The sequence below is a fragment of the Molothrus aeneus genome, chromosome 1 (assembly GCF_037042795.1).
Source record: "Molothrus aeneus isolate 106 chromosome 1, BPBGC_Maene_1.0, whole genome shotgun sequence".
Classification (NCBI taxonomy): domain Eukaryota; kingdom Metazoa; phylum Chordata; class Aves; order Passeriformes; family Icteridae; genus Molothrus; species Molothrus aeneus.
In genome coordinates, this window is record NC_089646.1 from 96,960,144 (window position 1) to 96,974,072 (window position 13,929).

Here is a 13,929-nt window from a genome sequence, read left to right on the forward strand (position 1 = left end):
CCAGAAGTGGCATTTTGATGCTGTTTTTAAATATAAACAACTATATTAGAGCCATTTCAGATATTCCTGAGGAAGTATTAACAGCACCAGTCTACCTATGAGATTCCTCATCAGAAAAATACATCAACTAGATGAAAAACTACCAGGTATAGAGGGAAAATGAATGAGTTTAGTTTAATCTAAATTCAGACAATGTCTGTACATATGTGTGTACACACACATTCAAAGTGGTCCAGACATCTCTGGAAAAAAAAGGTGAAAGAGAGAAAAATGCCATAGAAACGGAGGTAAAAGAAAATTGCAAGAGTGAAGTAATTTGCATGAGAAGAAAAGGAATTATTCTAAACAGAAATGTAACCCTTCTTTTAGGATTATTTTAAAATAGTTTTTGATTTTTTACAAACTTTTTAAAATGTTTTCATTTTATTTGTTTCTAAAATTAACTGAAGTTTGTAAGCTGATAATTTGAAAATTCTTTTAGCTTAATTGTCATTTGGGATAAATTAATTTTGAGTATCTATTATGACAATTACACACAGCTACATTTTCAACTCTAATGCATTTTTAATAACCTTCATCAGCCAGTGATTTGAATTTCAAATTTCCCTCTATGAAGAAGAAAAACTTAGATAGTTTTGTGCCAATTTTCATAATAAATTGCTCTTTATTTACATTGCAAAGCCTCCCTTACTCCAAGTAAACCATAACCTTAAATGAAACTTAGTACTCATAAGACTTATTATATTTCCTCTCCCTTTATTAATAGAAAAAAAATTACAGAGACAAACCTGTTGGCCCTCCCTCATACACCATAACCTTCTGTTTGTACCTGTCTGCTTCCTTTTATAGTGACTGCAGAAGGGCCCGTGCCTCTTCCTATTTCCACAGCAATATGGTAAACATTCCCCAGCAACACAGACACATAATTCTGAGTAGCTTCAAGGGAAAATGTTGTCATTAGGAAAAAAAAAAGTCCCCACATAACATATTTTTTTACTGGTGTTGTAATAAACTGCAGTCTAGATAATTAGGTCCTTTAACTTTCATCACGAACTTTTATTATTTATGTAGTATACCTACTTTCTACACTTGAATAGTGAAAATAGATGCACAAAATATTGGAAAAAATACAAATGCAGAGTCAAGTGCTAAATGCTAGGAAAGGAAGATCTCAGTGTTTGACTGCTAGTTCCATAGGCCTAGTTTACCATTTTCCTGTTGTTTATGGCAGTGGGCCCCACTGGGTTTGATTTATGGCCTTCCTACTCTGTATCTCATGACAAATAAATACCTTTATGTTTATTGGTACCTATTCTATACTTATTATAATACACATTGTCATAAATATAGGATTGCATTTGATTTTCCATAACTATTTTTCACCACAGTAAGAACAAATAGCAAATACCATTCTGCTAAGCAGAGGCTTTATAAATTTGTTTGACTGTCATAAATTCATAATGTTTTTCTGACTTAATAGTATGATCTGACTTCTCAAGGTTCTTCTGTAATGGTCGTCACATGAGTATATTTCACATATGTAGTTTCACAAATATTAATTTTCTTTTACACCTTCCTTGCTTCTGAGATGTGTGGATTATATTGGCATGGAAGAAACCAGGAATTGCATGGTGAAAGCAAAAGAAAGTAAAAAAAAATGTCCTTTAAACTTTTTATTTGAATTTAAGATATCCAGATTTCACTTTCATTTGCATTAAAAAGGGGAGTTTGGTTGGTGCAAATCTCCACAGCAAGCCCAGCTGTTTTGTATTATAGCTCAACTCTTTCCTCTTGATTTCTCCCCCAAGGACCAATAAGGACCTGCTTCAGAGACCTCAATTCCAGTCTCTCCCCTCCCAATTGCCTATCCCCCAGCTTCATCAGGGTCTCTGCTACTGAAACCCTCTCTTCCAAACACATGCTCTTCCTATTGTGGAACTGGCCTCTCCTGGGCCATGTCTGAGAAGTGAATATCTCCCAGCTGCTGGAACAAATGAGGTAATGTTATTGGAGAGCAATTTACTTGGGTGTAAAAACCTGAACAATCTCTCCTTGCTTTCTGGTAATGTGCACCTGCCCTGCTGCACAGACTTTTTTTACTAGGAATAGTCGAGCTGAAGTGACAGACCATGTCCATACTCTTTGCTTGCTTGTTCACCTCCCTCTCATTGTTGGGATTGCTATCTCTGCACCAATCTCCCTGGCTTTGTGCAGTCAATTAAAAAAGATTTATTACTTTTAGTAATATTTATTTTCTTCAAAATCTCCCCATCCCATTCTTCACTTCAGCATTTCTCATAGCAATTATTTGAGCAGCCAGCTTTCCATTGACCTTGGAGTCTCTCACAGCTTTCTAAAGGATAAGGTGCTTCATAGAGTGCCAGAACATTTATTCCTCTATTTCTCTCCTACGCTCTAATATTTGGTCTATTTCTTAAGTTTTATTTCAACCATTTTCCTTTTCATGTGACCAAGTGCCAGAGGAGATACATACAGAGAATTGCTCCATGATCTCACCTCAAATACCTGTCCCTGTACTAGTCTATAAAAATGATAAGTAGTTCTTACAATGAATAGCAGTCTTTAGCCCTGAATGAACTGAGGGAAACATATTCCATTACTCAAGAGAGAAAATTATCTGAATTTCCATCATATTCAAAGTTTTACAGATGACACAAAACATTTTAGCTGTCAAAGTCAGAAGTGCTTTCAAAAAATATGCACAAAATAGAGGTTTGCAAGGCTTTGAACTTTGCCAAAACATGGCTAGGTTTCCATGGCAAAACCAGAATATACATAGCTGACACACAGACCACCATATCCTCTACTATAAAGCAATAACACTAGAGCAGTTCAAAGAAAAGTTCTCCTGAGACTGTTTTAAGAGACACTAGTAAGATTAAGTATATTTTTTTCCACCACTGAAATACACTCAGGAGAGGACAAGACCAGTTTGGCTCAATACATGCAGCACAGAGTTATACCAAGAACTATAGTAGCAACTTTAGTGACATAAATTTCATAGGTCACAGAAAAGTCTGCGTTGGATGGAAACCCTGGAGATCATCTGGTCCACCTTGAATGTAGCCTCTTCAACTAGGTTACAAAAGGCCTTGCCAAGCTAGGTCTTCAAGATTTCCAGTGTGGAAATACTGACCTCTCTACTTAGCCTGCTCTCACGTTTAGTTGCTCTAAACATCAGTTGGCTCTTCTTTTTTTATTCCTTGTATCAAGCTGATTTCCCCTGAAGCAACCTCTGCCATTGCCTCTTGTCCTTCCCCTGAGGATCCTTGAGAACACTTCAGCCACTCTGTCAAAATTGGAAGGCTGTGATTAGATGCCCACAGGCCTTCTTTTCTCACTAGTGCAAATCTTGTTCCTTCAGTCTTTCCTCAGGTTCTCCAACCTCCAACTTCCTCACTGACACTCTCTGGAGATTTTTTCCTGTCTTGAATAGAGCAGTGAGGGGACCAGAATCAGACACAATATTACAGGTCAGGCTCAATATGGAGAAGCTTCCAGGCTGAGAGTCCTCATGCTGCTGCCCATCCTCCTCCTGAGGCTTTCCAGGACATGGTTTGCCTCACGGCTGCCACGCAGCTGCTTAGCTCAGCTCACAGCCCAATGGGATCCTCGGGGCCTTTGCAGCAGAGCTGCACTCCAGACAGTTAGTTCCCAGCCTCTTCTACTGCTTTAGTTATCAGGCTGCAGGTGCAGGACTTGTTGTTTAGCTTTCTAGAGGTCACGGAACCTCCAGCCCTGGAGATACTCAAAACACAACTGGACATGGCCATGAGCAATGTGATCTGACTGATGCTGCTTTGAGCAGGGGATTGAACTAGATGGGTTCTAGAGGTCCTGAATTGTTCTGTAGGTTTTATATTTGGTTTCACATTATATTTTTTTTTTACATTATATATTCTTTTTTCCTCCGGCTGAAATGTTCAAACATTGCTCTCCTACCCAATATTACTTTTTCCAAGACAAAGGTTTAGTCTTCCAGCTTCTTTTAATACTTTATATAATGGGAATATATTATTCTATTTAAACAGCTGATTTGTAAGAGCAGACTGTCCCTTTTGCTGCAAAACCGTACACAGAAACTCAACTATTACTACGAATTTTCTGTACTAAACTGTACGTGGCTCTTCATATAAGAACCACCACTAACAGGTCTTGGTGTTGCTTTGTGTTACAAATAAAGATTATCTTTAATTTTCCTATTCTTATTTCATTCCTTGATACTCAGATTCAGCCACTGATGCCACTTTTGAGGAATTTAACACCACACATTGACACTTACTTAACCTGCGAATTTACACTTCAAATTAATACATTGTGACTTAAAGGTTTAGATGGATGAATGGATACAGGAAGGGACTCATAGGATCACTTATGCATTTTAGGCCCATATTTGTAGGATTTCAAGGTCCTGTCAGCATGCTCAACTTGTAGATTTCTTCATTACATTGTTAAGGAAAGAAGATGTTATTGCCTTGATATAAACTTTGTAAAAAATGATTTTATTTGTTTGTATGCTGCCCTTTGATGTGCTCAGACTCTATTAACAGCTTTATTACCAGCACAGCTCAAATTATTCCTGCAATTTGCTTTCTGGTACATGGAATGCTTGCTTTGAACAACCACGTTGTTCAAATAGTTCTATATTTTAAGAGGCATCTGATAATTACTGCAAATCTTTTTGTTTGGTGACAGGACTATAGCTATTTTGCTAACAGTTATTCATTTAAATAGGGTTCATTTTAATTTCATTGGCTGAGTAATAGCAGCCTATGGAAGCAATGTCCTTCATAACCTTCCCATACCAGCCACATGATTTTGCTACAAGATATTACTTGAAAGTGGTGTAAACAAATATTTGAAGATAATTACATGTCAAAATGTGGGAAAATAAGGATATAATTTTCAGGAATATTTAGTTACCTCTGCTGTGGAAGACTTGGCAAAATAGGGATGTAAAACCACACAAAGTACATTTGGACACCTCTTTCAACTTCAAAGAGCAAAGAATTACAAAAAATATTTGTTAAATTCCTAATTATTTGCAGATAAAAACTTAAAATATATTATTCAAAACTAACATAATCATACACACACTCATTGGACTCATTAGAAAATACTACACTGACATCACTATTTTGAATTTTTTGAAAGAAGTTCTGGAAAAAAAAAATTACCATCATTAATAAGGGAAGAAGAGGGAAAGGAAAAAGTGTTCTAAATCTGGGGTGGTTTTCAAAGCAAACAACATCTGTGAATGTGACCAGATCTTCATAAGGTATTCCTGTTTAGCTTTCATCAAATATGATTTTTTGAGTGAATTTAACCAGATGAGAAAATAAAGACTTATTGAGGAAGTTTAGATCAGCTAACAAATAGTAGAAGCAGAATGATCAACACAGCAAAACCAGGCAGGGTTTAATTTAAGATTGTGAAAAACAGACAGCATAACAATTATACCAAGAAAAAAAAAACTGCAGAAGGGGAATTCAAATATTTAAATTTATTGGCAAATCAAGTGTCTCAATATATCTTATCATAAAAAGCACAAGAATTAGGCCTAACACTTACATTTCGGTGGCTGTCCACCTTTCTTTTTAAGAACACCTTTACAGCTGAGAAACCATGAAATATTATGAGAAATAGTAGTAACATGCCAGATTATAGAAGCCCATAAGGAAACTTGCACAACTTCTGCTTTGTAGTGAACATGAGCAACATAAGAATCTGAAATACTGCACAGCAAAGCAGAACTTTTGGGCTAAACTAGAATAGAAGTAGAGTAGTTCACATTTCTTTAGCAATAAGAATCTTTATTTAGTCAACTTGGCAATGGCTAGAGAACATGAAGGAAAACAACAAACCAGAATAACCCAGAGGTAACTAAGTGGAAACAATGAGAGAGAAGTTCTTATGATTATGATTATTATAGTATATATATATGTATACATATATATATATATCTACCATATACAAGCATTTTTATTTTTCATGTCAGGGCTGTAATTACATTTGAGAATTGTGGGAGCTAGCACCTATACGACTGTGGCAAAATTCAGTGGTTTTCAAAGTTATCAGGAAGTCACTTATCCTGAATAAGCACCTCATGATTTAAGGTCATCTCAGTTAGAGACCAGGAACTGTGCTGTAGAAGAATAAATATCTCATTGCTCCTGCATTCTGTGTGTTACTGGACAAAGAGAACCTGTCCCATCCTTCCTCCAACCAAACAGGACTCTCTGGGTGTGCGTTTGTGCACACGTGCACACAGGAGACCTTAATGCCAAGAAGTGTTCAAGATGCTGCTGCAGCTGGTACATGAACTTGCCATAAATCACTGGATTGCATTCTACAAGTTTCTTCAGGACAATCGAACTATGAAATAAAATTGTAGGGTATCTACCATTGTGTGGCCCTGGTCACAAATTTAATCCAGTAAACTACAGTTAAAAGGCTAATGCTGTTCTTTTTCTTGATTATTATCTATTTTTGTGGACACATATTATATAATGTGCTTAACACCATCTGTCCCATACACATTTTTGAGTATCAGAAGTTGTTGCTAAAATGTTTTGCAATTTATTTCCTTTTGCACTTGCAGATTTATATAAAGCACATAATAATCGAGCATAATGACAGGAAAAACAACATAAATCTAAAAATCTTATCCTACTTTAATCTTGCTAACTTAAAACTCCAAACCTTGGAGATAGCTGCTGTTTACACAATCTTAACAGAGCAATCTCTCATATTGGGAGGGATTAAATCAGTAAGTCTTGATCTCTATGCCAGATGTCAGCTATTTATTTATTTGAAAGGTAAGCACTCTAACACTGACAGATTCAAGCTTGTCTTGCTCCAAGACAGCTATATCTTGTCAGGGACAGACACAACCCCCAACACCTTCACTTCATGTGAAGGCTATTTAGCTTATAAGTGAAGAAGAAGCATGCATGAATGGAACTGGACATTTTACAAGGAATGGAAGAATCCTTATTTGTTGATTCCCATTTTGGTATTTATGGACTACTATTAGTAATTCAGTAATTAAGTGGCATTTGGGCTCTTGAGTAACTCTGTTCTTTGTGTAGCTGGGCCTGAAGTGCCCATGATCAAGTTTATAACACAAAGATATGTCTACAGAACCCCTCCTCACATACCCACACCAGAGCATGTCACTTTTCTCTACAGTAAACCCCAATGTGAAAGTGCTCATTTCTACTCTCTTTCTTGCACATTTGCTTCATACTCTGGGGTCTTTGGAAAGGTTTTTGATCTTGATGGGTCAGAATCTATTCTGTTTAGTTGCTCTTCAAGCTCTACTTTGCTCTTTCTAATTCTGCTTTAACAATTAATTGGCCAACTGTGTAATGCTTTTTCTAGTTCACTTGGATACAGTCCAGATTTGGACGTTTGATCTCTTATTTCTAGTAATCTTCATGTTGATTTGCTGCATCCTGAAAGCCACTCCTAATGGATTACAGGCACTGGTACTGCCTGATCAGTATGTCTCCAAATCATGAAAAACTCACTTTTTATATACCTTATATCTTCTATTACAGGAGTGAGAAACCTTTTTTTATTTTTGCTTTCTTTTAAGTTGGTAAAGATGTGGTGTCTATTTTTGATCATTTCTGATAATGCAGGGGTGGCTACCAAGAACATACCCACCCATGGCATGGATGCAGAGCTATTGCTATTTTGTCCCCTCTTTGGAGGGAGCGATGGGAGTCCACACAGCTGTTCTGCACAACCTCCACAATGAATGTTCAAGGGAAAACTGAACAGCGAAGCCATAAACTTACCTGAGCAAGACTGCAATGGTCTAAATTTACAGTAATGAGAAGTTTTAATTTGATACCAGAAACTGCAAGGAACAGATGAGGTCACGTTTTGGCTAACGAATGTAATATGCACTGCTGCTGTTAGGAGGCACTTGTCTAGGACTAAGGTCATTACTGTTATTTACAGTAAGAAAATTACTAGCAAAAAAACCCAACACCAAAGCAATGCACAACAGCAATTTACAGAATTATAGAATAGCAAATAAACCCATAAATAGTCTGTATACTTGGGGGTGGGGGAATCAATTTTCTTAAGAGGACAGCTTTTTTACTCATTAATGACTATTTATTTAGCATATGTAAACCAGAAAATCTCTATTTTTAATTATCGTAGCTTTGTGTTACCAGTTCTGGGTTTTTTCCTTTGTTTAGCCCCTTCTATAAATCATATTGCCCAGTACACAAGTGTATTACATAAGTACAGGAAATATATATAGTCATCTTGGTAAATTATTTTTAAGAGGAATTTCATTTGAGCCTCATTTCAAGCTCAAACATGGAAAAGTGGAGACGTTGATGAGTTACTTATATTGGGGTACTGTTTGTCCTGAATATTGATTTCAACACAGATAAATCAATGATATTAATTTTTGGCATATTCCCACTTGAGATGCAAAACTTTCCTCTATATCTCTGCATAAGAAAGCAAAAAAAAATTGCAAAATACCATCTAACTGTGCTACTCCTAGGCCTTCTCCCAGGGTAACCCAGACAGCTAAGAAAGTCTGAAAGTGAAGGACAAAAGTTGCTAGAGAAACAGTGCAGTTTGAGTACCCCTCTATACCAACCTCTTCTAATACTTACAAAGAATTTGTATAGGGGAAAGAAACTCAGGGTTGATATATATAGTCTTATATGAATATTAGGAAATAAACAGAGCCTTTTGTCCCTTTATGCATGTTGTCCTTTCATAAGGAGGCAGGCTTGCAACTTGTATTTTAATCTTTCTTTAAAAGTACTAAATCTCAGTTCTTCAATATTTAATACTTTTTTCATTGATGCTCAGTTTTCAGAGTTAATCTTCAACTTTTTATACCATATACCCTCTTTATATTTTGTGAGTGAGAAAGGAAATGGAGAATTTCAAGACAGGGCTAATAGTTTGCACTGACTAGAGATAAATATGCATTTTGAACAACTTCAGAATATAATGAACCAACAAAGAGCTCTAGAAGAGAAAGAAAGAAAATCAGGGTATTTTTGTCCAACACTAACAATCAAATAACTATATTCGATCCTGTAACAACCTGTACTGTTCCCTCAATAGTCACACTTGACTATTCACAACCCATGCACATCTACTTCACCATTATTTTATTTATCAGAATGGAGGCAAGTGAGGAGAATAATCACTATGAAATAATAAAATATCCTTGGGAAAAAAAATCAAGCCAGGGAATAAGATTCTGGGTTTCTATTTTGTGATAATATACCTTCAGAAATGATTTCATGGCTTTATTTGAAAAATGGATATAATCCAAGTGAAGAGATACAATTCCTCTTTCTCTGCACCCAGAAACACATTATCCTTTTAAATAGGAAAGAGTATCCATTTCTTTTTCTTTTCTTCCTATCCTCACAGAGGAGAAAAAGAAGGGGAAAAACAGATAGCAAAGAGTAACACCCCTCCTTTCCATTTGCAAATGGTGACTCTTCCATCAATACTACAATATGCAGCTGCATTAGTATCAACATTATTTTCCTAGCTTCTCAAACAATTCCTGCATTTCATATTCTTTTTCTACAATGATGACAGTTGAAAGGCAACATATAAAGTCTGAGTCCTTTAACTCCTTTAACACATTAAGTATGCTGTAGGCATAACAAGCTCAAAAAAGAATGAAAAGAAAACAACACAAAAAACTTCCCCAAAACCTTGCAAAAGAGCTGTGGCTGCATCAGAAGCTCACGTTGGAGCAGGGTCCTGGCCTATGGACACATGGAGAGAGGAGCTCATGCTGGATATGGTTAGCTGTCAGGACTTGTGTCCCCAGAGGGGGACCCATGCTAGAGCAGTCTAGCTATGGGAACTTAAAGGCCAATTTGTAGTTTTATGGTAAAAACCTCACACCTGCCTTCGAGAGATCTAGGATTACATTCACACTTTTTCACAGCTTGCTGCGTGGCCCTTGGTTAAGTCATCTTTGTGTTTCAACTTGTCAGGTTTAAAGGAATATCTAACTTTGATATGTCATAAAGCTAACAGTGACTTGATAGAAGGCAATAGTACAAGCACAGATCCCCACCCTGTTTTAGGATTAGGCAGTATGAAGTCTACTAACAGACTTGGGGGGGCTGATAACAGTAACTTATGGGGCAGAAAGAAGAACTCATGCTCAAATATCTTGTTTCCCATCACAGAAGTGCGAGTGACAGAGAAAGCAGGGAGTACCTCATTCAGCGAATCCTGACTTTTTACTGCTAAAAATCTTTTTGTTGACACAGCTTGTAAATCTTGAGTTCTGGGAACAATGTTACACATTTTAAGTGTGTCACCATTACAACTGAGGCATTTAGCATTTTCAGAATTTGTGTAATACTTAGCTAACAACTATTGATTGAACATTTGAATAGGTAGCCAATTTTACACATTTCCAAACTATGAGTGTTTAACTAAAAAACCATCATTCTGTTGCTTCAAATACATTGAGGGTTTTGTGCTCATCTGGAAAAAAAACCAGTGTGATATCTCACCTGCATCACTGAGACTTAAGGATGTTTTACTCTGCTTTATTGCCAGGATTAGGTTTTCAGCAAGGCTTACACTGTACTGTTTGCACACCAGGCATAGCAAGAACACACTCTTCCCAAGGAAGAGTGGTAAACAGGCAATGCTTCAGCTCACAAGGAAGGCATGACTTACCTTGTGGAAGTTCCTGAAATATGCTGCCTTCTCATCTGGAAATTTTTCTAGCCTCCTGGGTCCTTTACTGGAAGCCTTCTTGAAAACCAACCAACAACGCCTAAAAATCTGTGAACAAAATCAATGGATTCCATTACTTTTTCTTTAAAGGTGAACAGTAGTACAAATGCATTCAGTTACAGAACTGACTTAGGAAGAAATTTTAAAATGACAGTGTTTTACCTTAAGAGTAAAATTTGCAGTTCAAAGAGAAGCTGATTAATGATAATCCTCTAGACTATATTATGCAAGTAAGAGATTAGATATCAATCTAGTTTTATAATCTATGACAGCAGTTTACTTCATTCTTCTCTCCAGTACTTGGACAGCTCTATAAACAATACCACATGCAATTTTATGTTATTAATTCAAGGATACATTGAAAAAAGTCCCAAACCCAATATTACTCAATGATTCCACTGGCTATACATGAAGAGCCTCAATTCAGTACAAATTCTACAAAATTTAATGACACATCACAAGAAATACAGTACTGTTACATTTGGATCAACCCTACCTCCCATTACCAAAAAACTAAGTAATTAAAAACCCAAGGAAATTAGAGCAGGAATAGTTTTCCCCTCAGTCTGCTGTCTAAACTGAATATAAGCAGAAAATGTAATGTCATTAAAATAATTAGGCTTAATTAACTACATTATGACATAATACTATTGACACTATCCTGTTGCCACTATCTAAGATGAATGTTATCAGTCAAAGTAAGTGAATTCTTTTAAAACCCTACCATTGGGCTACAGTATCAATATGTTTAATTATGAAGACTTTTAGAAGAATACATGGTATATAATAAAATCCTCGGCCAGTATATGTATTGCAAAGTGTAGAACTTTTAGGCTTTTTCTACTAAGGTTGTAAAGTGGCAACTGTACAACTGTGCTTTCTATCTCAGAAATTACTTCACCTATCCTGAGGGAAAGCAAAGACAATATCATATTTCCTGAAAAAAAATGACATTACACTTTGGGACATCATAAACCATCCTTATTAGATAGTACTTTCTTCAAATAACATCTTGGCAGTGTTGCAACTTAACTTTACCAAAACTACAGCACTGCTCCCACAGTTATTCCTTGATTAAACATATTAGCTCAACACAATTTTGTGGTGTGAAAAGCTCCACACACAAAGATATAGAATATTCACACTATTTTGACCTTACTAAAAAACAACAGTACCAACTGTCTGAAAGGGACATATTAATAAAAGTGTCACTTTTAATAATACTCCTGGCTCTTCTGGGATCCTGGGTGTTTTTTGTCTATGTGTAGTTTCAGTTAATTTCTCTTCCTCTGAGGAAAGTTCTTTCCTAGGAAGTGCTTTATCAAGCTGAACACAACTATCTTAATTTCAAATGTTTTCTTGATTTCCTAATTTTCATTATATGCCTTTAACATCTTACAGTCCTCAAAAAACTATCTTTAGAAAAGCCAGACCAACCCAAGTCCTCATCTTGGTGGTGGGTTTTAGCATAGTCATGGAATCTGCATTTTGCAGATGACCTGAATTTTTGACAGCTGGTGACAATAAAACTGATAATTTGTGTTGATTAACAGAAGGTTTTCAAAGCCTGGTGGAGGGTTTTGTTTGTTTGTTTTTTCTTTGTTTGTATGTGGTTTTTAAAATATATTTTTATATGTGTGTATATGGGAGAGTCATATTTTGTTGCAATGAGAAGTATCAGTTAGGTCCAGTACATTAGAAATATTCCTAAAAAAAGGCAAACTATCCATCCTAGGGAGAGGTCTGACTCCATGACTATGAGGATGAGAACATTTTATAGATCAAAGGTCATCTAATGCATACTCCAAAGCACTTCCTTTAGTGACAAATGAGCAGGTTCAGACAAATGATGGCTTCAGTCTTTTTTTCACTGGATATCAATTTGGGGACAGTGTGAAAGTGAGTTTGAGGTTTTGCAGATAAGCTGATGAAATTCTAGAGGAAGGGTTTGACCTCCTTATTACTGGGAACTACTATCAAATACCAGGGCTTGATGCTAGTTATCTTTAAGGATGCTCATCAGCCTTCTCACACATTTCAGAACCAAGATGAATTCAAAGGCTTCAGCACACAGATTGCAGGAATGAACAGCCTTTGCTTTTAGAGAACACTGAATAGCAAGAGGAGAGAAACATAAGTTTGTCCTTTAGACTGCCACTGCTTCAATTTATTGGCATCTGTTTTTTCCAGACCTTTAAGAAGAGGAGAGATCTGAAGAATGAAAAGGCCCAAAGAGGACTCCTGATATTCTATGTACTTATGCCAAGATACATCCTTGCATTTGGATTTTATTTTTTGCAACCTAATTTTTAAACTGGTATAAACATATACAGTTCCATTGCATTTCAGCAGCATTTTACCTTATTATGCCAACAGACACTTTGTATCTTAGTGCTTGAAAAAGCATTAGCATATGAATTTACCTATAAATATGAATAAATAGGTGCAGATGTGAGCACACAGCAAACAAACATTTGCCTTTCATAAGGCACCTCATTGTTATACAGAAGCCTACTCAATTATTCACGAACTGTGAGATACTCTTTTATCCCTGGCCTACTTTAGGATGCCATTGGCTGTAATCAAAACTTCTGAAAGACTTCTAAAGTCCTCAGATAATTGGGTAAGCCATTGTGAGAGAAATCAGCATCAGCCCTTCCAGAACTGAGAGAATTAGAACCACTTGCTGTGTTGTCTCTATAATACTCAGTATTTCCTGTGAGACTGTTTTCCACATGCGCTTAGTTGAAGAAATACCAAATATTTGATCATTTAATCAGGGTTACATCCTTGGATGAGCACTCAATTGTTCAACAACTATGATTTTAAAATTTTGTATCAAGGGCAAACAACACAAAGTCTTCCCCATGCCATTGCATTTTTTACTGGAGAAATTCAGGAAGATGGCATTAAGTACATGCTTGGTTTAGGTTTTCTTTTATTATTGTATCAATTAGAAAAAACTTGTTCATTACAATCTTGAGAAGGATTCTATTGAAATTACCTGCAGAGCCTTAGGCATAGCTGAACCTCTTTAAAGAACATCCTTCCTATCTCAGTTTTACAAGATGGGCAAAGCACAAAAAAAAATATTCTTCCAGATTCTGTTACCCAGGATGTTGTGCAATTGTGTATCAGTAA

The 13,929-nt window shown here is 36.2% G+C and overlaps 1 protein-coding gene across 1 annotated transcript in view; it reads right to left on the reverse strand.

Annotated features, from left to right (window-relative positions):
* The window catches only part of DOK6 (docking protein 6), a 240,258-nt gene that overhangs the window by 137,080 nt on the left and 89,249 nt on the right, over positions 1-13,929 (reverse strand). Inside the window, exon 2 of the mRNA XM_066546168.1 lies at positions 10,729-10,836. Coding sequence (XP_066402265.1) covers positions 10,729-10,836 — 108 coding nt within the window. The remainder of the gene's footprint in view (positions 1-10,728; positions 10,837-13,929) is intronic.